The sequence below is a fragment of the Loxodonta africana genome, chromosome 7, assembly GCF_030014295.1.
Source record: "Loxodonta africana isolate mLoxAfr1 chromosome 7, mLoxAfr1.hap2, whole genome shotgun sequence".
In the NCBI taxonomy this organism is placed as follows: domain Eukaryota; kingdom Metazoa; phylum Chordata; class Mammalia; order Proboscidea; family Elephantidae; genus Loxodonta; species Loxodonta africana.
Window position 1 is genome coordinate 63,396,264 of NC_087348.1, and position 27,617 is coordinate 63,423,880.

The 27,617-nt window shown below is 43.3% G+C and overlaps 1 protein-coding gene across 4 annotated transcripts in view; it reads right to left on the reverse strand.

Annotated features, from left to right (window-relative positions):
* NAV2 (neuron navigator 2) overlaps window positions 1-27,617 on the reverse strand; it is a 459,088-nt gene that overhangs the window by 289,298 nt on the left and 142,173 nt on the right. For all 4 annotated transcript variants that reach the window (XM_023550786.2, XM_064288347.1, XM_023550784.2 and 1 more), the window contains exons 2-3: window positions 14,692-14,809; window positions 4,328-4,380 (exon numbers count right to left, since the gene is read on the reverse strand). In XM_023550786.2, the coding sequence (XP_023406554.2) occupies window positions 4,328-4,380; window positions 14,692-14,809 (171 nt within the window). The remainder of the gene's footprint in view (window positions 1-4,327; window positions 4,381-14,691; window positions 14,810-27,617) is intronic.

A 27,617-nucleotide genomic window follows, 5' to 3' on the forward strand; every position in this document is an offset into this window, starting at 1 on the left:
ACCACAAGATTTGTGCTGACAAGTGGGGTCTGGCCAGACCAGGAAAGACTCACTTAGAAAGCCATACCAGCTAGCCTCAGGAGGCATAATTTAGCCTTTCACGCAGGACTGGCCAATAAATGCCCAGAACAGGAAGGCTCAGAGAGCCTCCTGGTCCGCAAAGGGAGGGTGCTGTGTACTCCCCGAGACTCAGCAGCTCCGCATTGGGAACCTTCCCAGGCCTGGCCTATGCATCTCCTCCATACGATGATCTTGATTTATATCCTTTGACTATAATAAAACTTGTGGTCCTAAGTATGTCTTCCATGAGTTCTGTGCCTCGTTCCAGCAAATTAGCAAACCCAAGGATGGTGTCCTCTTCACCTGCAAGGTCTGACCTAGCTCCAGGTGGCTAGACTAAGAGAGACAGTGCCATGGTGTCAGAAATGATGGAGAACTGGGAAAGCAGAGCTATGATTGATTTCTGTCTTCTGGGAATCGACTTTATGCTGACTCTCATTCACGAAGCTATCATTGTACCAATGTCAGCAGAGTCACAAGGATCAAGTGTGCTCGTCAGTGTGAAAGGGCTTTTAAAACTTAAAGCATTGTGCAGATAGATGCATGTGAGTGCTGATGTTATAAATACTAAGCACCATTTCCAACCAGGTAGCATTTTCATTCTCCAGATCCCATTGTTGACCTTCTGTCAACAGGAGTGGATAACTACGTGTATTTTTCTTTATAAAAGTTTGCTCTGGAGTCCACTGGGGGTGGCTCCTAAGATGAAGCACCTGGAGAGTGATGAAAACTGCAAAGGCTTGTTCCAGGTATGAAAAGGCCTCCACGGCTATGAAGTCTGCCATACTCTGGGCTCTTCCATGACCTACCATCCACGGGCACAACAGGGGCAACGGATGACACTGCTTAGAGGCTGGAAGAGCCTCACCAGACTCAGCTTGCAGCAATTCAGTAGGATCAATGAACAAATGTTTGCCAAGCCTTCTTTTGCAGGGTCCATGACATCCTCAGGTAAACAGATTCTCCAGTAATGAGTTTGAAGCCAGGGCTGGCTCAGCTTGAAATCCTCTCCCACCTGTTGTTCTCCCTTAGTAAACCCTCTTGCTTTTCAAGACTCACCCCTCATAAGTTATTCTTAAGCCTCCCCTTGCCCTGGGAGTGGAATGACTCGTGGTGTACCTTGGAAGATGTCTCTCTTGGCAGTTTCAATGTTTTATTGCTCTAATTGTTCTCTGATGTCTTGCCCACTTATCTCTGAGTTCCTTGAGGGCAGAAATCACATCTGGCCCACCTGTGTATTCACCTGGCCTAGCCCGGCGCCTGGCATTAGTAAGCACGTGAATATTTGCTGATGGACTGGCTATAAGCACGCAATGCCACAGCCATACCGTATATGCTTCATTGCCCCTGGAATTCTCTAGTCCATATTCCACCAGGGTCTGAGTTCGCTTCCTCATCCTCTGGGAAGACAGCAGGACTTGGAACAGAGTCTGGAGTGCAGGGGGTGGAGAATGCAGTTCTTGTGCGTGAGGAGAAGGAGGGTCATGAAGGAGTGGGAGGAAGATACGCATCTCCTCCAGTGCTTGCTCCTTACGGTGACTCCCACAAAGCTCACCTTCCTACCTACTGATGAGCTGGTGAAGTGGATTTGTTCCTTGGCAACTTTAATAGCACACATCCTACTCCTGCTCTGACACAAAAGCACTTTTCTTTGGCTTTATTATTAAAGGCCTCCAAAGATGAATGCTTGCTACATCCATCTTCTTAGGGAATAAGCACCCCAACTCTGTGCTGATTATTTTCAGGGGAGTTAGAATTACCCTCCCAATAAGATATAGTTCTCAAGTTTTCATTCCATTGTGTGTCATCTTCCTTCTATCAATGCAATGTTCTCCATATGCCTGTCCTGCTAGCCTCTTCCAAACGGGCACTATCTGGCAAACACTAACATCAAGTAATCTTTGTCAGTGGACGCCCTAAGTAAAGCCTAATTGGGAGGTTAACTTCTAGAAATCTAGAAATGATGGTTCATCGCTATGTCATCTTCACCGAATTATACTTCCCGTAAGCAGAAATGCTTTAATTCTGTGTACACTCACATGCACACACATAGACACACGTGTGTCCTATTAGCTAGGACACCATTCATACACGTCTATGAGAAGGACTTCCTGTGTGACCATGTTGAGTTCTGCCTTATGAATTTTACCATTGTTTTGTGACTTAGGATAAAGGACAATGGTTCTGTGGTCCTTATTGTCATCTTTCTCATTTCCTACAGAACAGAATGACTGTGGTAGAGGTTCTTACACTTTCCCGGCCTCACATCCTATATGTTGAAGTCTTCTCTGCTAAATTTACCACAAGGCCATGTCTGCCTCTCCACCTCTAGGCTAGAACTAATTATCACAATTATAGGATTTTGTATTTCTGTGGTTTAAAAACACACAGTTGATGAACAAACAATACGTCCCCAGCTAAAAAAGTTATGGAGAAACCACCAAACAACGTATTTGCATATAGAACTAAATTTGCACAGAAAAATCCAAGGTGATGATAGTATAAGCTTTAAAATAGACTTTTAACAACAAGCAACACCCCAACAGACGGTGCAGAAAATACAAATACACCAAAGAGAATAAAGTCCAATGCCTTCAAATATTGGTTCTATATATGCATTATAATGATCGGGGGCAAATGCATCCATATCTATCCCAGAGGAAAATTATATATGTCTTTCAAGTGAAGATATGATTGTATGTGTAAAATGCTTGCACTAAAATTAAGTCTCTTATCATCCAAATTTCCTCAATTATTAATACACTGGACAGCTGCAGTAGCTCTAGTAAAAATAGCAGCCAAGCACCTCCAAAAGTCAAAGCAGCCATGACAGGTCTGCCTGGGCACTTCCCTGTGTAAGGAGTGGTTGGTGTCGGGATCAAACAAAATGAAAACAAAACCTCCAGTGGAACAAACCAACAAAAAAGAGAAACTCATTTCAGAATGTAAACTAGAAAATGACTGCCACCACCCCGCCCACCCCCGTCGCCATCCTCCTACCTCTTTATAATAAAAAGGTTTTTGTGCGTGGAAAAAAAGTTAGCTGAAAAGGTTGCCTATGTGCCCAGCTCATTGGGATAAATGAGTCAGAAAATTAAACGGTAAGCCCAAGGAATGCCAATCACTTTGGTGTATTCTGGAATTAAAAAAAACAAAAAACAAACCCGCTGCTGTCGAGTCGATTCTGACTCATAGCAACCCTATAGGGCAGAGCAGAACTGCCTCATAGGGTTTCTAAGGAACACCTGGTGGATTTGAACTGCTGATCTTTTGGTTAGCAGCCATAGCTCTTAACCACTATGCCACCAGGGTTTCCTATTCTGGAATGAGAGGTATCAAATTGTGCCTATTCGGTGGGGGGTGGGAGGATGGGGGAGGCGGAGAGTTAGAGAGACAATTCATGACTTTTTTAAGGCTTCTGGAAGCAAATTAATGTTCAGCAGGAAAGGGAGGCCTTAAGTTGCTCCTTCATATTTTAAACAGGTATTAGGATCATCTAAACAAGACTCTGAAAACACACGTTCTTTATATACTTATTCAAGTTTGAAAAGTGTTTTGAAATGAAAAGCAAAGTGTACAGAGCCCCGTGAGTCAATGTTTTCTGAACTCTACAGTGATCATGAATTTAATTCAAAGATTATGCACAGGACATGTAACAAGAACAGATTAAAAAGATTCATTTTATTTATTTATTTTTTTTAAAGAGCTTTACTATCACCATTTAAATGTATCCCATCAGACAAAACACCACTTGTCAAGGTTTGGTTGAGAATGGTCTGGATCTGACTGTACGTTTCCTGTTTCCTGTTACAGTTCTGATTTCAGGTCATTCTAATCTTTAAAGACAATCAGACCACATGCCCCCATTTCTGATGAGTAAAATACCATCACTTCATCTGTGTCTCAGCAGCACACTCAGACAGAGGAGTTGTTGTGGGTCTTGGAGGACGCGGAGCGAGTCATAACAGTCTGAGGCCTAAACAAGTGTGTGTTTGCAGCAGTTGTACATAGGTTTGTTTCTAATAGCAAGAACGATATTTCATTTTTGCCATCTTACAACCTACGTAAAAATCACAGCCGTTTTTCAATAAATACCAACAAATGTCAGGGATGCTTCCCTGGTAGCTACCTGGAAATGGCTGTTAGTTTATTCATGTAACCCCCTGGAGTAGAGCTTTTGGTGTGAATGTTTTCAAAACGGTCCATGTCATTTAGCAGCAGGGTTTACTAAGGGAACACAAACATTCACTCCCTGTGCACCACTTACCATTTGCGATCTGTTCTTTGGACAGCCATTGATGTCTTCAATCTTTTCATTTGCTGAAAAGGAAACACAAGTCAGAAAAATAAATAATCACCAGACAGTTTGAATAGTGATGTTCTGGACACTCGAGGCCACCCACGTCCTAAGGCCCACATCGGGGTTTGTCCAATCAATGCAGGCATGTGAAACACTGAGACACATCTAGCAAGCTTCAGGACTTACTCATCATGCTGCTGTCCTCCAGGGACAGCTGGGGCAAGGTCGTCATCATCTAAAACAGAGACAACTGCCTTGACGACAGTCTTGGAGTGATGGGGCATTGTGGGAAGCGTAAGAGACTGAGAAATAGAGTGAGTTGTGATTGTGCTTTAGGCTCTTAGAAAGGTGAATCCAACCGCAACCTTCCCACAAGACAGAGAACAGTTCAGAGTGGATCAGTCCAGCTGAAACTCAGCTCCTGGGGACAAAAGCCACAAATGATAGCATCTCACTCCATTTTAGCCAGAAATTCTAATACCACTCTTGTTTGTCCTAATTCTATTCCCAAATGTGGTAGCAAATGGGGAAAATGAGACACTGAGCCTTAAAAATGACTTGTCCAAGGTCACGGAGTAAGTCCAAATTAGATCTGGAAAACACACACGTGAAGTCATAAATAGTACCTAGCTACTTAGAGAAGTGACAAAGAGGTTACATTGAATTAACTGGAAACTGAAGGCCAATAGCAGGGAGGAAAGGCCCATCTTTTCATGGCGAATGCATTTTGTCATGCGTATGGAGGAATCCTGGGCAAAGCACAGCCCAGGATATCTATGGAGAGGGTGGGTTTGAGAATGCAATGACACAAGAGAGACAGTGTATATGGTGGTGAGAGTACTGGCTTTGGGGACAAAGACACCCAAGTTTGAATCCCAGCTCTACACCTTCTTGGCTGTGTAATCTTGGGCATGTCATTCAACGTTTCTGAGCCAGAGTTCCTAATCTATAAAATTGAGCTAATACTACCTACTTCACAGGAGGAGCTGTAAGAATTAGATGATAGGATGCCAGTGAAATGCTTAGCAGACAGTCTAAGCATTTTATAAACAGACAACACTAACTGCCAGAGTAAACTCCATGTGTGTTAGAGTGGAAAACTGTGCTCCACAGGGTTTTCGGTGGCTGATTTCTCAGAAGTAGATCGCTAGGTCTTTCTTCCAAGGAGCTTCTGGGTGAATTTGAACTTCCAACCTTTCGATTAGCAGCTGAGCACTTTAACTGTTTGCACAACCCAGGGACTCCCTATAAATGGTTGTTGTTAGGTGCCGTCGAGTCAGTTCTGACTCATAGTGACCCTACAGGACAGAGTAGAACTGCCCCATAGGGTTTTCAAGGAGCAGCTGGTGGATCTGAACTGCTGACCTTTTAGTAACATGAAACCGCCACTGACAGAGAGGTGGTGGCTGCACTTGAGGTGCACTGGCCAGGAATCAAACCCAGGTTTTCTGCATGGAAGGCAAGAATTCTACCTCTAAGCCACCAGTGCTCCCAATAGGTATCTTAAAGCCTTTAAAAAGCACATAAAAGACGCTTGATGAATGGGATGACTCATAGATATTTGTTCTTCAGTTCACCAGAAAATACAATTAGCCAGAATATATCACTAGCACGTAAACTCCATAAAAACAAGGATTTTGTATCTGTTTTTTTTTTATCTACTGTAAGCCCAGAGCTTAAAACAGTACCTTGTACACAGCAGGCACTCAATAAATACTTGCTAAATGGTACTAAGGAGTATTCTAAACATTTCAGTAAATGAAGATTTTTACTATTTTGAGGCAGCTGTCCTTCTTTCACTTATAAATATAGATATGCATACAGAAGATGAAAGAAAGGAAGACCCTTGGCAAATGAAATGGTACTCCTTCCTATACAGGAGATGATGGCAGGCATGAACTCTGACCTTGGATACTGATAGTCAACCTTGGAGAATAAACACATGGCTTTTGAGATCAAGGCCATTCAAGGTGTTTTCCAATTGGATACTCATGATAGTCAAAGTCGTAAGTCATTGGATTCTGATCAATACCCAGTTGGGCATTAGGTCATTAGTCTTCATTACAGTGAAGGATGGATAACTGTGATCTTAAGAAGCCATTTCGGAAATTTTAAAGATTCTCTATATGCCATCTGGATAAATGGAATCAAAGGACTTGTCCTAATCATTCCCCTAATAGCTAGTTCTTTTCATGATCTGTCACCTAAAGCACAGCCAGGTGCTTCTTGAATACAAATATCGCAGCTCCTATACGCCTAATGCTACCACTTTTACAACACTCAAAATAAGTCAATGGGGTGGAGCTTATTTATAACAGTTTTAAAGAGTACATACACGAGAAGAGATAAATCAAATGACTGGGCCCAAACTCAAAATAAGTGCTTAATAAAAGCGCAAAACAAGCCTAGGGCCTTGAAGTTTCCGGTTTCACGCAATTTAAATACTTCTCCTTTACTTACAGATAGCCAAAGAAGCAAAGGCACTTGTCCCCAAAGTCTTCAACTTTGATTAAAATCAGCATCATCAAGCACCAAGGATAATTTATTTATCCCAGAGCGTTCAAGACATTCTTCGCTCCACGAATTAATAATGCATTTGCACACACGATGACAAGTTAGTCATCGGAGAGCATCAACGCACTTTTAAATACAAATAGTGGCATCAAGCCCATTACTTTTCAGAAGACCTCTTCTGAAGGGTTTCAACAGCCCGCGCAACTATGCACCTAACATCCCTGGCAGTTGGCAGTCCTGCCAATGGGAAGAGAGATAAATGAACTATACCCAAAAGGTAAATGACTTACCCAAAGTCACACATGGTAATAGGTCATCAACAGGAAGAAAACACAGTCCTACATGTTGTCCAAATTCCCCGGTTGTTCTCAGAAATGGCAGAAAATAAGTTGTTATCAGCTCTTCTCATCTCTGACGGGCAATCTTTTCTTCTCTCTTCTCTCCCTCTTTCTCTCCAATTGTCCTTTGTTCGTCCTGTTTCTCTCTCTTGACTTCTCTCTAGGGAGACGGGGCTCTTCTCTTTCCTCCCGTTCTCCCTCCCCTTCTCTCTCCTTCCCTTGCTCCAACCCCTTCTGGCGTCCTCCCTGAGTGACAGCAAAGTAAGCAGACGGAGGGAGACTTGTCTCTCTCTCGATTCATGTTGCTTATCCTGGCCTTAGAAACCTTTCTAATAACTCATGGAGATGGCACAGTGATGCCGACTTGGGGCAGCTCAGGACTCAAGAAGATAATCACATTAATAAGAGGTTGAACACAGAGACCCAACTCTCAGTCACCAAAGGAAGGGCACTACCCACCCAGTAAAAAAACAAACAAAAAAAAACCCAGTGCTGCTAACCAAAGGGCACCACCATGCAGCCGTAAAAAGGTCCATTTTCTGATACTGATGAGGGGTGAGCTTCTTGACCCAAGCAGACACACGAGACTATGGGGGCAGCTCCTGTTGGAGGCGAGTTGAAAAGGAAGAGGGGGACAGACAGAAGCTGGCTGAATGGACACGGGGAATACAGGGTGGAGAGGACTGTGCTGTCTCATTAGGGGGAGAGCAACTAGGAGTACGTAGCAAGGTGTGTATAAGTTTTTGTATGAAAGACTGACTTGATTTATAAACTTTCAGTTATAGCACAGTTAAAAAAAAAAAAAAGGTCCGTTTTCTGCCTCCTGGGCAAAAAGTAAGGATGGAAAAGTATGGGTCCCAAACAATCTCTCAATCTAGGAGGCCCAGTGCCAGGGGTACATGGGTGAGGACGACTTAGGAGCAATGCATATGAAAAGTATATAAGGTTTTCCTTGAAGTCACACATCTGATCATGTCACTCTCCAGCCTGAAAATCAACTCTGCAACCGCTGGCCTGTGTTCTTAAGGGAAAGCCCAGAATTCACTGTTATGTACCTTGTGGCTCTGCTTTATTTTGCCTTGTTGACCCTCTGGCTTTCTACCCTCCAGCCTTTCTACAGGCTGGTTCCTCCTCCAGGAATGCTCTCCCTGACCCCTGTGTGCTTCACCTAGCTAACTCCTACTAATGTTTGAGGTCTTAGCTTCAAGGTCAATTCCTCAAGGAACCTTTTCCTGACTCCAGCCCTCTCCACCCTGTCCTCCAGCATGAGGCAGGTGTCATAGCACTGATCCTTAACCATGGCGCGCTATACTCCTCCGGGGCCTGGAAACAGAGGACTTAGAAGGGACAACCTCGCTATCGGGCCTTCATCCAGATGTGTTCTTTTCACCTTTTTATTCTGAAATAATCTCAAACTTACAGAAAAGTTACAGGAATAGTAAAAAGAATTTCCATGTGTCTTTTGTGCATTCTCTTTTTCCATTTAGTTGTTTGTTTGTTTATCCTCTCTCTCTCTCTATTTGTACACATATTGTAATTTTTTTCCTGAAACAATTTAGAGTAGGCTATACAGATCACGCCCTTTCACCCACTATAAAAGCCAGTTGTCTTCAAGTTGACTTCAACTCACGGGGACCCCATGTGTGTAAGGGTAGAACTGTGCTTCATAGGGTTTTCAACGGCTTATTTTTTGGAAGTAGATCACCAGGCCTTTCTTCCAAGGTGCCTCTGCAGACTTGAACCACTAGTCTTTCAGTTAGCAGCCATTTACATTACCCAAGAATTCCTTACTCCTATATTTAGTATGCATTCCCTAAGAACAAAGATATTCTCTTTCATGGCACAGTTATCAAATTCAAATGAACACTGATACAATTCCAATATTCTAATGTTGTCAACTGACTCAAATACCTTTTGTAGCATTTTGTTCTCCAGTACAGGATCCAGTCCAGGAGACAGAGCGCATTTAGTTGACAAGTCTCTTTAGTCTCTTTTATTCTGGAACGGTTTCTTAGCCCTTCTTTGTCTTTTACAACACTGATATTTTTTAAGAAAACAGGCCAGTTTTTTATAGAATGTTCCACAAATTGGGTTTGTCTGAGTTGCTTCATGATTAGTTTCAGATTTTCCATCCCTGACTAGGATACAGCGTAAGTAATGCTGTATCCTTCCCAGGGTATCACATCTGGAAGTCCATAACACTCAACTGTCCCTTGCCCATGATATAATCTTTATCACCTGGTCAAGGTGTTGTCTAGATTCTCCCTGAGGTGGGTCCTATTTTTTTCCCTTGCAGCTAATGAGCAATCTGTGGAGAGGCACTTTGAGACCATGCAAATATGCTGTTCCTTATCACACTTTCTCCTCTAGATTTCAGCATCCACTAACGATTCTTTTCTTTTAATATTTTATTGTATTTTTGGTGAAAGTATACACAGCAAAACAGGTTCCCGCTCAACAATTTCTACACATAATGTTCAGTGACATTACATTCTTCACTTTCTGTCAACATTCTCATTATTTCCGTTCTAGTTGTTCCACTCCCATTAATTAATTGCCCCCAAACTTCTCCTCCATGCTTTAAGCATGTTGTGCATTTGGTCTCATATGGATAATTTCTTAAAAAAGCACAGTTCCCAAGGGTGAAATTCTTGACTTTTTGAGCTAATTGGTTATTTAGTTAAAAGGTGGTTTCAGGGGATAGTTTTTGCTCAAGGTTTAAAGAGTATGTCAGGGCAGTCATCTCAGGCACCACTACTGATTTTTGCCCAAGCTAATTTTTACCATGATGCTTGCACTGTCTGTCTACATTCATCTCTCAGCATGCTCCTTTATGGGCAAGTGCCCTTCATTCTCCATTAATATACCTACTTATTTGTCTATTTAGTATCAGCACGGACTAGTGGATTCCTTTTTTATTCAGTGGGTATAATCCAATACTATCCTCAATTTCTCTGATACTCTGCCAGATTAAATTGTTCTTTGTAGCCCTAGGGGGCAGAAGCAGTACTAATAGGGAGACATGGCCAGCGGGGCTGATTTTGGCTTCATGAAAGAAGGGCTTTTAAAGGATTCTAATTCCCCATCATTAGAACTAGCTGCCTGAAGAGGTAGTAAGCTGCTCATCACAGGAAGTATTTAGGTAGAGAGTGTGCACTGCTTTTCATAGAAGAAATTCATACCATCAGGTGGGGCTTTTAAAGATCCCTTCAAAACTTGACTGTTGAGAACTGCAGCAGCATCCTGGAGAGGAAGAGAGTGTTTAGAGCAATACTAACTGCTGAGGAGGGGAAACAACCGGGCCACCTGTTGGAAATAATCCAGCCCAGGCTTGTAGAAACACAGTCTGCAATGAAATGGAATTCTTGACCCTAATTTTCGTAACTTTTCCTGAACAGCCCTGCATGCCAGGCAAGGCTAAATGATGTGAACCCAGAAATGAAGACCATTCAGACCCAGGCCTAAAGAAGACTGTAATACAGCAGCCAGTGAAATGATAGAGGAGGTCCTTTCAGCTCTGCCTAGGGGAGCTAGAAAAGGCATCTGAGAGAAACAAACTCTTCCAAGAATGAGCAGGAGCTCACTAGGCACAGAACTCAGCAGCCACTATAATTCTGTCCAGCATTAGATGGAGCCACTAGGACTCCAATTCTGGGAAATTATATATATGTATGTATGTGAGTGTATGTGTGTGTATTGTGAAAATACGTTTATGTGTGAATGTACACATATTCTAGGGAAATTATATGCATGTGTCATACGTATGTATACACACATATATATACACATGCAAATATAATTTTCCCAGGATATACATACATGTACATTCACATGCACACACACATACATGTATATATCAAATACACGCACACACGCAAATCTATCTTTTTGCCGTTTTCTTTTCATGGGCATGTGTGTGGCGGGGAAGCATGGACTTCAAAAGTAAAGTGTACAACTGGTCAACAGCAGAGCATCCTGGTCAGAAGATACTGCTCCCCCTCCTTGCAAAGAGATCTATGTTCACAAGACACGTTAAGACTCCATGCTCTGAACTGGCTGGTAGACAATCTAGAAAAGGCGGTCATGCAGGAGAAGACTGCATTTATCTGCCTTCTCAAGTCCCTGTCTCTTGAGCCTCTCTTCTCCACACACAGAGCAGGGGTGTGGGCCAAGCACAGTCAGGGTAGCTTGTCACATGCTGACATCTGGCCAGAGTGAGCCACTCCTGGAGGGCTGAGGGAAAGCAACTTGGTGGCCTGCAGGGTGGCCTGGGATCCTGGTGCTAACTTGAGCCTCTGAAATTGCAGTTCAGTAGCTCAGGTCCAGAGAAGTCACTGTCTGGGAGGTTCAGCTCATCTGAATGAACTTGGGGAAGCAGCTTTCTGGGCAACGGTAAAAACGGTGCTGGTTTCTATCTTTGTGGTAACATTGTTAGTAAATTTATCACACACGTGCTACCATTCACTTCTTCTGAGCCCATGATGGACATGAGTAATCTATCATAACACGCTTTTACACTGATATGGAGGCCTCATCATCCTTTTATACATACTTTCCTAGGCACTTGCTACCAAGTCCCACCCAGAAATACTTCATAGTTTCCAAACACAGTTCATATTCTACACATGCAAAAGATGGGCTATGAAGAAGGAAGACCAAAGAAGAATTGATGCCTTTCAATTATGGTGCTGGCAAAGAATACTGAATACACCATGGACTGCCAGAAGAATGAATAAATCTCTCTTGGAGGAAGTACAGCCAGAGCGCTCCTTGGAAGCAAGGATGGTGAGACTTCATCTCACGTACTTTGGACATGTTATCAGGAGGGACCAGTTTCAGAAGAAAGACACTGTACTTGGTAAAGTAGAGTGTCAGCAAAAAAAGAAGATGACCCTTGACAAGATGGGTTGACACAGTGGCTGCAACAACAGGCTCAAACAGCAACAATTGTGAGGATGGTGCAGGAATGGGCAGTGATTTGTTCTGTTGTACATAGGGTGGCTATGAGTCGGAACTGACTCGATGGCACCCAACAACAAAAACAACTTGCTTTTCTTAAGACTGTCACGATATCACACAAAGCAGGCATGGCTATCTCTCTTTTAAAGACGGGGAACCAAAGGCAGCAGAAGTTAAGTGACTCTCCTGAGGTCCCACAGTTGGGAAGGATGGAGCTGGGATGAGAGCAAGGCCTCTCAGTATGATCTTTCTCACAATTGCTGTCTTGCTGCCTGTGCTGAAACCTGAGAAGGCACATGGTGGAAACGCTCTGCCACAGCCCCAAGACTTGTTCAGAGTAGGTCCCCATGCCTGATGTGACCCTGCTGATGTGAACATCAAAGCCCAGCTCGCCTGTGAGTCACTACTTCTGTGAAGGTCCTGCCAGGAAGATGGAACCCCTTCTTCTAAGGTTCTGAGCCTTGTACATTCGTCTCTTTAGCTAGCTAGCAAGCAGCACAATGCCTGGCACTAAGCAGGTGCTCAATAAATGATCACTAAACTTAAGTGAAGGGAGATAGAGCCTTACACTGAGTTCAGTGTCTGTAGGAAGGGAAATGAGATAACGCAGCGGATAAAAACAGAAGCTTTAGAAACAGACTAATCACATGATGATGAGCTCACTGAGCCTGTTTCTTCATCTGAAAAATGGGGAGAATACCACCTACTCCAAGGAATTAAATGGAGAAATTTTTAAAAGAGCTTGGTAGGAGTGATGATCAGTAGTAGGAGGAAGCGGAGGAAAATGAAGAAGAAGAGTGGGGCCGACAGACTTCAAGGCAACCCCACACGATCCTCACACTCTGTGTCCATGCCCTTGTATGATCCCCTCCCCTTGCATGTGGGTGCTACCTGTGACTTGCTTCTAACCAGTAGAATATGGCAAAGGTGATGGAATATCATTCCCATGATATAACGTAGTCATGAAAATGACATTCTATCACCTTTACCATATTTTATTGGTCCGTTTTTTTAGCGGACTTGTTCTAAAAATTTTCTTTCCTGCTGGCATTGAAGAGGAGCCGTGGTGGTGCAGTGGTTAAGAGCTTGGCTGCTAACCGAAAGGTCAGCAGTTCAAATCCACCAGCCCTTCCTTGGAAACTCTATGGGGCAGCTCTACTCTGTCCTACAGGGTCACTATAAGTCGGAACTGACTTGATGGCAATGGGTTTGGTTTTCATTTTTGGTGTGGGCATTGAAGAAGTGCCATGTCAGGAAATCTATGTGGCAAGGAGCTGCAAGTGGCCTCTAGTAGCTGAGGGCGGCCTCTAGCCTCCAGCCCACGAGAAGCCAGAGCCCTCAGTCCTACAACTGGAAGGAAATGAATTCATCAACAACCTGAATATGTTTGGGAGTGGACCCTTCCCTATTCGAGCCTCCAGCCTCACAGCCTCGACTGCAACCTGGCGAGGCACCTAGATAATCCATGCCTAACTCACAAAAACTGAGTGATAACAAGCGTGTGCTGTTTTAAGCCACTAAGTTTATGATGGTTTGTTATGGAGCCATAGAAAGCTAATATGGGGTGGGGTTGGGTGTGAAGAGAAGAAGAGAAGGGGGATCAATAGAAGCTAGTCTTAAGAAATCAATCGTAGGCCAGCAGGGAAGTTTCTTTCTCTTTGAGTTGCAGTTGTAGTCCAAAATTCTAGCTAAAGCCAACCTGTGTTTTCAGGTAGAATCTCTACAGATTTGAGCAGCGCAGCAACTATGAAAGGCCGCTTCTCACAGTCAAGCAACTTTTCCACAACATAAGCTTGAAGGGCTGGGGCTTCTCTTTTCCCTGAGCCAGTGACTACAATCAGCCTGATGCTTCCTAATTGACCTCCCGCCTCCTTGGTCTGCTCTGCGCTCGCTCTCTGGCACGACCACTGGGACACTTCCTATCAGGCTGAAGACACAGTGGTGCCCAGCCCACCAGCATGCCTTCTCAGGGTGAACCCTCGCCCCACAGCACACACCAAGGCATTAAGAATTCCACCACTCGATTCCCTTCCCCCAGTAAGAAAACCAGAACCATCCTCTCCAGAGCTGTATCCTTTGATTTCTCAGACCCAATTAGAGTTGGCAGGATTAAGCCTGCTCCATGCTGCTTAGTTTGTTTTATTTTGGGAAATATTTCCTGAGTAATCCATAAAAAAGTATGGGGGGTGGGGGGAAGAGCCAGAAAGACAGTAGGAAGTAAGAAGGGGGGCATTCTCCCCCGAGGCCATCAGCATCTCCCTCTGGCCTTGGCCAGTCTTTCTTCTAAGAGGATCAAGATGTGGTTGTTCTATGTGTGTGTGATCTTATCAGGAAAGGTGAGCCGATACCCACTCCCTGAGCACAAAACAATTTAGAAAAAATAAACTGTCAACACACGTGACAGAAACATGCTCATTTCATATAGATTTCAGTGTTCCCTCCCCCTCACCCCATTCAACCCCTTCTGGACTAGTCTCAACTGTAACTCATCAATCGCCAACATTTCAGATCTGCTCTTACCTACAACCTGGATAATCTGGGCCAGGAGGACGCCATCCGTCACATCTTGCTGGAGATCCTTGATGAGACGTTTGTGGCCTGATTTGGCTAGATAATGATTGGCCCAGTCCGTGTAGATCTGCAGGAAGGCAAACAGGCAACGTTAGGAAGCCAGTGGAACTCCATCCCTGGGTCTGAGGCAGCTGCCTCAGCCTGCCCGAGGCAGCCACTGTCTGGCCTGCGAGCTGTCGAGCCGTCGGGCCAGCCAGCACCATTAACATTCAGTGCATTGTGCCGGGCGGGCATTCAACTAACCATAGCTGGGCTCTAGTCTATTGAGAGATCTGCGTCAAGGCTCAGGGAAAGCTAAAGAAAGCTTCAAAACATGCAAAGGCCTGAATAGGGCAGGAGACACAGAACTAAACAGTCTGCTCCAGGCTGCTTTGAGGGGCTGTGGCTCAAAATGCAAGCTAAGTCTCCCCCCATCCCACTCCACCACCCCGCCCCTTCTCATCCTTTTCTCTTTATGGAGAAAACGTATGGGGAAGTTACCACCCGACAGGCCTCTCTTAATGGGCCATTTCAGAGGAAGGAGAGCTATTGAGTAAGCCGAGTTCTCAGGAGCCTGGGTTCCTTGGAAAGAGGCAAAGTACTAAAACACAGAGCCCCTTCAATTACCCTTGTGTGAGTGGAGTTCTTTATGGCCGCACAATAATCTCCAATTTAATCTGTTTAATTTAAAAGCCAAGCATCATTTTCACTGTTGGGATTCTGTGAACAAAAACTAGCAAATTCCGACATCTTTAAATACAACATTGGTGAGAACAGCACCCTGGAAGGCGGAGGCAGGGTCACGATGGGAACAGGAAGCAGGCCTCTTGGGGAATATTATCAGACCTACTCCTCCTGGTCACGGAATCATCAGCACAAAACCCTGGTGGTGCAGTGGTTAAGTTCTATGGCTGCTAACCAAAAGGTCGGCAGTTCAAATCCACCAGGCGCTCCTTGGAAACTCTATGGGGCAGTTCTACTCTGACCAGTACGGTCACTATGAGTCAGAATCGACTCGACGGCATTGGGTTTTACTCTTCTCCGTCACTGAATTATTAGCACAAAAGATTATTTTCTTCCCAACAGGCCAACGAGCTCGAGAAAATGCTCTTCTGAAAACTTTCTCCCAAACCATCAAAAGCCAAAAACCTCCTCATCGATTCTGAGTTTTAAATTCCATGCATGAATATGTGCATGTGCGTGTTTATGTGTGTGTGTGTTAGGCTCTATGCATCAGAACCTTTTTTCCTCTTAGAGTGATACGGACAGACTACTGCTCAAAAGGAGAACTATCCCACCTCAACTGGGCCATCTATTAGTAGCAGCAGGTTTACATACTGATTGACATGACATTTCCACCAAAATGATTAGGTTTATCATTGCATCTCTACCAGTGGGTCTGCTCTGAGAATTCTACGTGCCTCACACAGCAGCGGAGTCCCTGGGAGGTACAGATAGTTAATGTGCTTGGCTGCTAACAGAAAGGTTGGTGGTTTGAGTCCGCCCTGAGGCACCTCAGAAGAAAGGCCTGGTGATCTACTTTTGAAAAATCAGCCACTGAAACCCCAATGGAACACAGTTCTACACTGTCACACATGAGATTGCCATGAGACGGAGGCAACGCAATGACAACTCGCGTTTTAAAGTATTTTTGAAGAAAGAGATATACCTCAAGAATAGCCAGCTCCACCTCTGGGTAGGGGTGTGTTAGCATTTCAGTAGAGCTTCCCAACTAAGAGGGACTAAGAAGAAAGGCTTGGCTATCTGCTTCCAAAGCCAGCCAATGAAACCCTACGGATAACAACGGTCCTATCCACAGCCATTCAGGAATGGCAAAGGACAAGGCAGCATTTTGTTCCACTGTGGAAGGGTCAGCCAAGAGTCAGGACTGACTCAATGGCAGCTAACACCACCACCACAATCCACACTGGAGCCCTTCGGTGATGCAAACAGTTAATGTGTTTGCTGCAAACCAAAATGCTGGAGTCCAACTAGAAGCACCTTGGAAGAAAGGCCTGGCAATCAGCTTCTGAAAAAATCACCCATTGAAAACCCTGTGGGGCACAGTTTTACTCTGCCACACGGGGGGGCACCATGAGTCAGAGTCAACTCAACAGCAACTGGTACTGGTTAGCACCTGACGGCCCTTTGAAACCCTGGCTGGAAGAGTTTGCCACCAGCCATGTCTGAGGGACCATAAAAACATTCCAAAGTTTAAAGCCCTATGCCTCAAGAACATCAGCTGAGATGAGAAGGGGACACAGACAGGGACACTACTGAGTGGGAGGTGACACTGGTGCTTCATCCTACTTCCTTCCTAGATGATTAAGGGTACTTGAGAATAGACGAATCTCCCTAAAACCAGCCTTCCTTGAGTCTACACAATCCAGCAAGAAGCTTAAGTTCTTTCAACAAGTGTGTACACACACACACACACAATGTGGAGTTGTATTGAGGTCATGGAGGCATCACATACACCAGGGAGAAATTTTAACACCTATGTTGTTGTGTTGTAGTGCCGTCCAGTCAGTTCCGAGTCACAGCAACTCTATATATGACACAATGGAAGGCTGCCTGGTCCTCCACATCCTCATAACCCATTACTGCAGCTACTGTGTCAATCCAGCTCGTTGAGGGTTTTCCTCTTTTTTGCTGACCCTCTATTTTACCAAGCATGATGTCGTTCTTCCGGAATTGGTCTACAGTGGTCAGAAGTGGCTCTGTCAAAGTAAACCTCTCTACGTCATACTGTTTAAAACAAGAATTCTCTCAGCTTTCATCCACATACACACCACTTGCAAATTAATCTTCCCCAAGCAGAGTGCTAATCTTATCACCTGCTCAAAAAAACCTTCAATCGTGCCCCACCTCCAACTGAGATGAAAACAAACTTCTCTCACAGTGATTCGGGGCAGTCTCATCAACCATCCTCTCTGCCCCAGAACGTACCCTACCCTTGCAGAGGCACTGTGTGTGTGGAAGTGGCTTTGCAAAGCGACAGAGTCAAGTTGGCCCTCAAACTGGCAAGTTAATTTCTATTTACTTAATCTTTCTGGACCTCAGTGTTATCCTCCATAAAAGAGGATTATACCAAATACAGGGCTGAAGCTGTCCAGCTATGATGGGGCCAAATCCAGCTGACCGCCTGTTTTTAGAAACAAAGCTTTATTAGCACACGGCCACACTCATTTGTTGTCTATGGCTGCTTTCACGCTACAAAGGCAGAGTTGAGTCCTTGTGACAGATATATCTTTGGTCCGTGAAGTCTCAAATATTTACTATTCGGCCCTTTACGGAAAAAGTTTGCCAATCTGTTTCATAAAGACAAAATGAGCTAATCTGCCTACACGTACCAAGTACTCCATAGTAATGATTATTAACCTCAGGAAGACCAAACACACCTGGCACTTTCCCTTTTCCAAATGCATGCAACCCCCTCTGCCTGATGGTGCTCCTGCTACCCAATCTCCGTTTAGGGCTACCCTGCCTACCCTGAAAGACTCGGTTCAGATGCTAGTCCCTCCATGAAGTCACTCTTGGTTTCCTGATCCCACCCTCAGCTGCATATGATCTCAAGACCCCAGAAAACTGGTACACTGGTACCACCTCACAGCCATGGGCACACCCATCACCTCCCCACCACATTTTGGTAGAGACTGTGTCTTGCCCATCTTTGCATTCTGGCAGTCCCTCACTGGGGGGATGGTACATGGCACCAGTAATGGGTTGCTGGGTTGAGCTGAACAGAAAGAGCAAATCTTTGGGAAACGGATTACACTTGAGACTTAAATAATGTAGACTTTCAGCAGAATCCTCAGCCCTGAATCTCTTTACTGACTGAAAAGAGGAAGCAGCAGGAAAAATAAATCAGGACACAGCTGAAGTTCAGTAATCAGGGGCCAGTTAACAAGAGTCATTCATTATCCAAAGCTTCCCCCCTCCTCTCGTGCCTGCCCACAGTTGTCAACTTTTTTTTTTTTTTTAATAATAACTTTTATTAAGCTTCAAGTGAACGTTTACAAATCCAATCAGTCTGTCACATATAAGTTTACATACATCTCACTCCCTACTCCCACTTACTCTCCCCGTCTTGAGTCAGCCCTTTCAGTCTCTCCTTTCTTGACAATTTTGCCGGCTTCCCTCTCTCTCTATCCTCCCATCCCCCCTCCAGACAAGAGTTGCCAACACAATCTCAAGTGTCCACCTGATATAATTAGCTCACTCTTCATCAGCATCTCTCTCCCACCCGCTGACCAGTCCCTTTCATTTCTCATGAGTTGTCTTCGGGGATGGTTCCTGTCCTGTGTCAACTGAAGGTCTGGGGAGCATGGCCGCCGGGATTCCTCCAGTCTCAGTCAGACCATTAAGTTTGGTCTTCTTATGAGAATTTGGGGTCTGCATCCCACTGATCTCCTACTCCCTCAGGGGTCCTCTGCTGAGCTCCCTGTCAGGGCAGTCATCAATTGTGGCCGGGCACCAACTAGTTCTTCTGGTCTCAGGATGATGTAGGTCTCTGGTTCATGTGGCCCTTTTTGTCTCTTGGGCTCTTAGTTGTCATGTGGGCTTGGTGTTCTTCATTTTCCTTTGCTCCAGGTGGGTTGAGACGAATTGCTGCATCTTAGATGGCTGCTTGTTAGCATTTAAGACCCCAGACGCCACATTTCAAAGTGGGATGCAGAATGATTTCATAATAGAATTATTTTGCCAATTGACTTAGAAGTCCCCGCAAACCATGCTCCCCAGACCCCCGCGCTTGCTCCGCTGACCTTTGAAGCATTCATTTTATCCCGGAAACTTCTTTGCTTTTGGTCCAGTCCAATTGAGCTGACCTTCCATGTATTGAGTGTTGTCTTTCCCTTCACCTAAAGCAGTTCTTATCTACTGATTAATCAATAAAAAAACCCTCTCCCACCTTCCCTCCCTCCCCCCCTCGTAACCACAAAAGTATGTGTTCTTCTCAGGTTTACTATTTCTCAAGATCTTATAATAGTGGTCTTATACAATATTTGTCCTTTTGCCTCTGACTAATTTCGCTCAGCATAATGCCTTCCAGGTTCCTCCATGTTATGAAATGTTTCAGAGATTCGTCACTGTTCTTTATCGATGCGTAGTATTCCATTGTGTGAATATACCACAATTTATTTAACCATTCATCCGTTGATGGACACCTTGGTTGCCTCCAACTTTTTGCTATTGTAAACAGAGCTGCAATAAACATGGGTGTGCATATATCTGTTTGTATGAAGGCTCTTGTATCTCTAGGGTATATTCCTAGGAGTGGGATTTCTGGCTTGTATGGTAGTTCTATTTCTAACTGTTTAAGATAACGCCAGATAGATTTCCAAAGTGGTTGTACCATTTTACATTCCCACCAGCAGTGTATGAGAGTTCCAATCTCTCCGCAGCCTCTCCAACATTTATTATTTTGTGTTTTTTGGATTAATGCCAGCCTTGCTGGTGTGAGATGGAATCTCATCGTAGTTTTAATTTGCATTTCTCTAATGGCTAATGATCGAGAGCATTTTCTCATGTATCTGTTGGCTGCCTGAATATCTTCTTTAGAGAAATGTGTGTTCATATCCTTTGCCCACTTCTTGATTGGGTTGTTTGTCTTTTTGTGGTTGAGTTTTGACAGAATCATGTAGATTTTAGAGATCAGGCGCTGGTCGGAGATGTCATAGCTGAAAATTCTTTCCCAATCTGTAGGTGGTCTTTTTACTCTTTTGGTGAAGTCTTTAGATGAGCATAGGTGTTTGATTTTTAGAAGCTCCCAATTATCGGGTTTCTCTTCATCATTTTTGGTAATGTTTTGTATTCTGTTTATACCTTGTATTAGGGCTCCTAGGGTTGTCCCAATTTTTTCTTCCATGATCTTTATCGTTTTAGTCTTTATGTTTAGGTCTTTGATCCACTTGGAGTTAGTTTTTGTGCATGGTGTGAGGTATGGGTCCTGTTTCATTTTTTTGCAAATGGATATCCAGTTATGCCAGCACCATTTGTTAAAAAGGCTGTCTTTTCCCCAGTTAATTGACACTGGTCCTTTGTCAAATATCAGCTGCTCATACGTGGATGGATCTATGTCTGGGTTCTCAATTCTGTTCCATTGGTCTATGTGTCTGTTGTTGTACCAATACCAGGCTGTTTTGACTACTGTGGCTGTATAATAGGTTCTGAAGTCAGGTAAGGTGAGGCCTCCCACTTTCTTCTTCTTTTTCAGTAGTGCTTTGCTTATCCGGGGCTTCTTTCTCTTCCATATGAAATTGGCGATTTGTTTCTCTATCCCCTTAAAATATGACATTGGAATTTGGATCGGAAGTGCGTTAAATGTATAGATGGCTTTTGGTAGAATAGACATTTTTACTATGTTAAGTCTTCCTATTCATGAGCAAGGTATGTTTTTCCACTTAAGTATGTCCTTTTGAATTTCTTGTAGTAGAGCTTTGTAGTTTTCTTTGTATAGGTCTTTTACATCCTTGGTAAGATTTATTCCTAAGTATCTTATCTTCTTGGGGGCTACTGTGAATGGTATTGATTTGGTTATTTCCTCTTCGGTGTTCTTTTTGTTGATGTAGAGGAATCCAAGTGATTTTTGTATGTTTATTTTATAACCTGAGACTCTGCCAAACTCTTCTATTAGTTTCAGTAGTTTTCTGGAGGATTCCTTAGGGTTTTCTGTGTATATAATCATGTCATCTGCAAATAGTGATAACTTTACTTCTTCCTTGCCAATCCGGATACCTTTTATTTCTTTGTCTAGCCTGATTGCCCTGGCTAAGACTTCCAACACGATGTTGAATAAGAGTGGTGATAAAGGGCATCCTTGTCTGGTTCCCGTTCTCAAGGGAAATGCTTTCAGGTTCTCTCCATTTAGAGTGATATTGGCTGTTGGCTTTGCATAGATGCCCTTTATTATGTTGAGGAATTTTCCTTCAATTCCTATTTTGGTAAGAGTTTTTATCATGAATGGGTGTTGGACTTTGTCAAATGCCTTTTCTGCATCAATTGATAAGATCATGTGGTTTTTGTCTTTTGTTTTATTTATGTGATGGATTACATTAATGGTTTTTCTGATATTAAACCAGCCTTGCATACCTGGTATAAATCCCACTTGATCAGGGTGAATTATTTTTTTGATGTGTCGTTGGATTCTATTGGCTAGAATTTTGTTGAGGATTTTTGCATCAATGTTCATGAGGGATATAGGTCTATAATTTTCTTTTTTTGTAATGTCTTTACCTGGTTTTGGTATCAGGGAGATGGTGGCTTCGTAGAATGAGTTGGGTAGTATTCCGTCATTTTCTATGCTTTGGAATACCTTTAGTAGTAGTGGTGTTAACTCTTCTCTGAAAATTTGGTAGAACTCTGCAGTGAAGCCGTCCGGGCCAGGACTTTTTTTTGTTGGGAGTTTTTTGATTACCGTTTCAATCTCTTTTTTTGTTATGGGTCTATTTAGTTGTTCTACTTCTGAATGTGTTAGTTTAGGTAGGTAGTGTTTTTCCAGGAATTCATCCATTTCTTCTAGGTTTTCAAATTTGTTAGAGTACAATTTTTCATAATAATCTGAAATGATTCTTTTAATTTCATTTGGTTCTGTTGTGATGTGGTCCTTCTCATTTCTTATTCGGGTTATTTGTTTCCTTTCCTGTATTTCTTTAGTCAGTCTAGCCAATGGTTTATCAATTTTGTTAATTTTTTCAAAGAACCAGCTTTTGGCTTTGTTAATTCTTTCGATTGTTTTTCTGTTCTCTAATTCATTTAGTTCAGCTCTAATTTTTATTATTTGTTTTCTTCTGGTGCCTGATGGATTCTTTTGTTGCTCAGTTTCTATTTGTTCAAGTTGTAGGGACAGTTCTCTGATTTTGGCTCTTTCTTCTTTTTGTATGTGTGCATTTATTGATATAAATTGGCCTCTGAGCACTGCTTTTGCTGTGTCCCAGAGGTTTTGATAGGAAGTATTTTCATTCTCGTTGCTTTCTATGAAATTCCTTATTCCCTCCTTGATGTCTTCTATAACCCAGTCTTTTTTCAGGAGGGTATTGTTCATTTTCCAAGTATTTGATTTCTTTTCCCTCGTTTTTCTGTTATTGATCTCTAGTTTTATTGCCTTGTGGTCTGAGAAGATGCTTTGTAATATTTCGATGTTTTGGACTCTGCAAAGGTTTGTTTTATGACCTAATATGTGGTCTATTCTAGAGAATGTTCCATGTGCGCTGGAAAAAAAAGTATATTTTGCAGCAGTTGGGTGGAGAGTTCTGTATAAGTCAATGAGGTCAAGTTGGTTGATTGTTGTAATTAGATCTTCCGTGTCTCTGTTGAGCTTCTTACTGGATGTCCTGTCCTTCTCCGAAAGTGGTGTGTTGAAGTCTCCTACTATAATTGTGGAGGTATCTATCTCGCTTTTCAGTTCTGTTAAAATTTGATTTATGTATCTTGCAGCCCTGTCATTGGGTGCGTAAATATTTAATATGGTTATGTCTTCCTGATCAATTGTCCCTTTTATCATTATATAGTGTCCTTCTTTATCCTTTGTGGTGGATTTAAGTCTAAAGTCTATTTTGTCAGAAATTAATATTGCTACTCCTCTTCTTTTTTGCTTATTGTTTGCTTGATATACTTTTTTCCATCCTTTGAGTTTTAGTTTGTTTGTGTCTCTAAGTCTAAGGTGTGTCTCTTGTAGGCAGCATATAGATGGATCGTGTTTCTTTATCCAGTCTGTGACTCTCTGTCTCTTTATTGGTGCATTTAGTCCATTTACATTCAGGGTAATTATAGATAAATAAGTTTTTACTGCTGTCATTTTGATGCCTTTTTATGTGTGTTGTTGACAATTTCATTTTTCCACACACTTTTTTGTGCTGAGGCATTTTTCTTAGTAAATTGTGAGACCCTCATTTTCATAGTGTTTGACTTTATGTTAGTTGAGTCGTTACGTTTTTCTTGGTTTTTGTCTTGAGTTATAGAGTTGTTATGCCTTTTTGTGGTTACCTCATTATATACCCCTATTTTTCTAAGTAAAAACCTAACTTGTGTTGTTCTATATCGCCTTGTATCACTCTCCATATGGCAGTTCAATGCCTCCTGTATTTAGTCCCTCTTTTTGATTATTGTGATCTTTTACCTATTGACTTCCATGATTCCCTGTTATGTGTATTTTTTTTTTAATTAATCTTAATTTGTTTGTTTTTGTGATTTCCCTATTTGAGTTGATATCAGGACGTTCTGTTTTGTGACCTTGTGTTGTGCTGATATCTGATATTATTGGTTCTGTGACCAAACAATATCCTTTAGTATTTCTTGTAGCTTTGGTTTGGTTTTTGCAAATTCTCTAAACTTGTGTTTGTCTGTAAATATCTTAATTTCGCCTTCATATTTCAGAGAGAGTTTTGCTGGATATATGATCCTTGGTTGGCAGTTTTTCTCCTTCAGTGTTCTGTATATGTCGTCCCACTCCCTTCTTGCCTGCATGGTTTCTGCTGAGTAGTCAGAACATATTCTTATTGATTCTCCCTTGAAGGAAACCTTTCTTTTCTCCCTGGCTGCTTTTAAAATTTTCTGTTTATCTTTGGTTTTGGTGAGTTTGATGATAATATGTCTTGGTGTTTTTCTTTTTGTATCAATCTTAAATGGGGTTCGATGAGCATCTTGGATAGATATCCTTTCGTCTTTCATGATGTCAGGGAAGTTTTCTGTCAGAAGTTCTTCAACTATTTTCTCTGTGTTTTCTGTCCCCCCTCCCTGTTCTAGGACTCCAATCATCCGCAGGTTATCCTTCTTGATAGAGTCCCACATAATTCTTAGGGTTTCTTCATTTTTTTTAATTCTTTTATCTGATTTTTTTTCAGCTATGTTGGTGTTGATTCCCTGGTCCTCCAGATGTCCCAGTCTGCATTCTAATTGCTCGAGTCTGCTCCTCTGACTTCCTAGTGTGTTGTCTAATTCTGTTATTTTATTGTTAATCTTTTGGATTTCTACATGTTGTCTCTCTATGGATTCTTGCAACTTATTAATTTTTCCAGTATGTTCTTGAATAATCTTTTTGAGTTCTTCAACAGTTTTATCAGTGTGTTCCTTGGCTTTTTCTGCAGATATCCTAATTTCATTTGTGATATCATTAAGCATTCTGTAAATTAGTTTTTTATATTCTGTATCTGATAATTCCAAAATTGTATCTTCATTTGGGAAAGATTTTGATTCTTTTGTTTGGGGGGTTGGAGAAGCTGTCATGGTCTGCTTCTTTAAGTGGTTTGATATGGATTGTTGTCTCCGAGCCATCACTGGGAAACTAGTTTTTCCAGAAAATCCGCTAAAAAAAAACTGCAGTCAGATCCCTATCAGAGTTCTCCCTCTGGCTCAGGCTATTCAGATGTTAATGAAGCCGCCTGGGGAGGGTGGGGGAGGGAACAGAGAGATAGGAGAGTAGCACCTCAGAATATAGCCAGAGTTGCTTGTCTTGCTTGGAATGACTGTTATATCTGAGATTCCCGCGGGCGCGTCGCCTATGTGTGCTGGCTGTGTGGAGATTGCCCCCGGGGGGTCTGGCCCGCTGGAGTCACGGTCAGATCCTCCGCTTCCAGCCCCACGCCCAGCGTCAAGGCTCCCCTACTGGGACGGTGCACTCTCAACTCCAAAATCAGTCGCTGCCTCCCGGGGACTTCTCGTCCCTCCAGCCGCGTGGCCGTGCCGCCTCCGTGAACCAGGTGGGCCCCCTCCCGGGGTTAGTTCAGATGGGTGGAGTAGCTCCCCGTGCTTGTGCCGCGACCAAGTGTCCCGGCTGGAACGCTGTTCTCCCCACTCCAGTACCAGTCGCTGCCTCCCGGGGACTTCTCCTACCGGCTGCGTCCCACGCCGCCCGCGCGACCCTGCTGGTCCCCTTCCTGGGGTTAGTTCAGGGGGTGGAGCAACTCTCCGTGTTTATGGCGTACCTGCGAGCAGTCCAAATCCCTGCGGGACGGTTCCCCGGCTCGGATGCTGCTCTTTCTGCTCCAAGATCGGTCACAGCCTCCCGGGGACTTCTCCTACCGGCTGCGTCCCACGCCGCCCGTGGAACCGGCTGGTCCCCCTCCCGGGGTTAGTTCAGGGGGGTGGAGCAGGTCTCTGTGCTTGTGCCGTACCTGACTGGTACGCTGGCTCCAGGCTCTGGAAACTATCGCTGCTTCCCTGTATTAGTTCGTTCTCCGTCTCTAAATCTATGTTTGTTGTTCAGGGTTCGTAGATTGTTATGTATGTGATCGATTCACTTGTTTTTCCGTGTCTTTGTTGTAAGAGGGATCCGAGGTAACGTCTGCCTAGTCCGCCATCTTGGCTCCGCCTCCGTTGTCAACTTTTTGAAGAGGTGAATCACAGCAAACTATCTAGATTTCTTTTTAAAATCTGTTTTCAAGGGCAATGCTAAGACTCGACTAAAATGCAGCCTCATCTTCTTTTTCACTGTTCGGTAGCTCCTGCAATGAAAACCACTCTTTCAAGGAGTACCTTAAAAAATAAACTAGTAACATCCTTAGTCATCCAAGACAGATCATCAAAGATAGATTCCATCAGGTTCATTAACTCAGCAAAAATTGACCACCGTTTGTTTGAGAGATTTTAAATCAAGGCTTTCTGTCTTAGTTGCCCAGAAGTGATTTCTCCACAGCTTCTCATTTCCCAAAGTTTTGGAGACTCAGGTGCTGCCGTTGCTTTTTCCCTGGAGCCTATTGATACTTGATCCTGGTTTGACACAGGGAAGGCATCTGTGAACTTTCCATAGAAACTAACATGAAGAAGAAACTCAGAGTAAGAAAGACCAAAACCACATCACCACCCCCTACCTCAAATTACCAAATTGTTCCCAAGAAGGTTCTAGAATCATCTCACACTTGTATCGGAGAAGAAATTCCTGAGTGGATACAAAACAGTTAATGTACTAGAGGCTGCTAACCGGCAGGTTGGAGGAGGTTCAAGTCCACACAGAGGCCCCTCTGAGGAAAGTCCTGGCCATGTAATTCTGAAAATAAATCAACCACTGGACACCCTGTAGGGCACAGTTCTTCTCTGATACACATGGGGTCACCATGAGTTGGGGATAACTCAACGGCAACTGGTTTTATCGAAGGAGTCAGATGAATCGGCCGCTTTCCCACTCTGACCCCTCCATCTCAATTCATGTCTCTTCCAACCCCTCTAGCCCAAGACTCAATGGGACCAACCCCCAAGCTCCTAGAGAGCTCTGTGAGGGAAAGAGACTCCTGTCAAAGGCTTGAAGAGATAAAAGGGGGAAGGCAGGCAAAGACAGCTAAACAGTGAATTCATTTTGATTCACTTTATCATCCCTGACAGAATTTCAAGAAGTGTGTCATTTGTTTGCTTATAACTTCACATTGTTCCATATCAAACAGGCTGAAATCCAAGACGAGAAATTTTGACAGATCAGCTGAAGTAAAAAACCCGATTATTGGCTGTAACAACAAAGCTAGTAAAAAACCGCACTTTGCTAACATTGCTAAGTTTATACTGCAAAAACCAGAAAACCAAACCCAGTGCCATCGAGTCAATGCCGACTCATAGCGACCCTATAGGACAGAGTAGAACTGCCCCACAGAGTTTCTGAGGAGCACCTGGCGGATTCGAACTGCTGACCTTTTGGTTAGCAGCCATAGCACTTAACCGCTACGCCACCGGGGTTTCCGTTTATACTGCAATTAGTCCTCAAATGAAGCGGGATTGTACATTAAGTAAGAAATCCAAGAGAAATTTCACAAAACAACCACACCAAAAGTCCTGGAATGGAGCCAGAACAACTAAACTATAAATATGGGCCAATACGCCAGACAGCCTGATGGAGCCAGAAGAAATCAGATGGCATCAAGGCAGCAGTTCCAGGAGAAAGAAAATAAATAAAATGTATCTCAGAAGAAAAT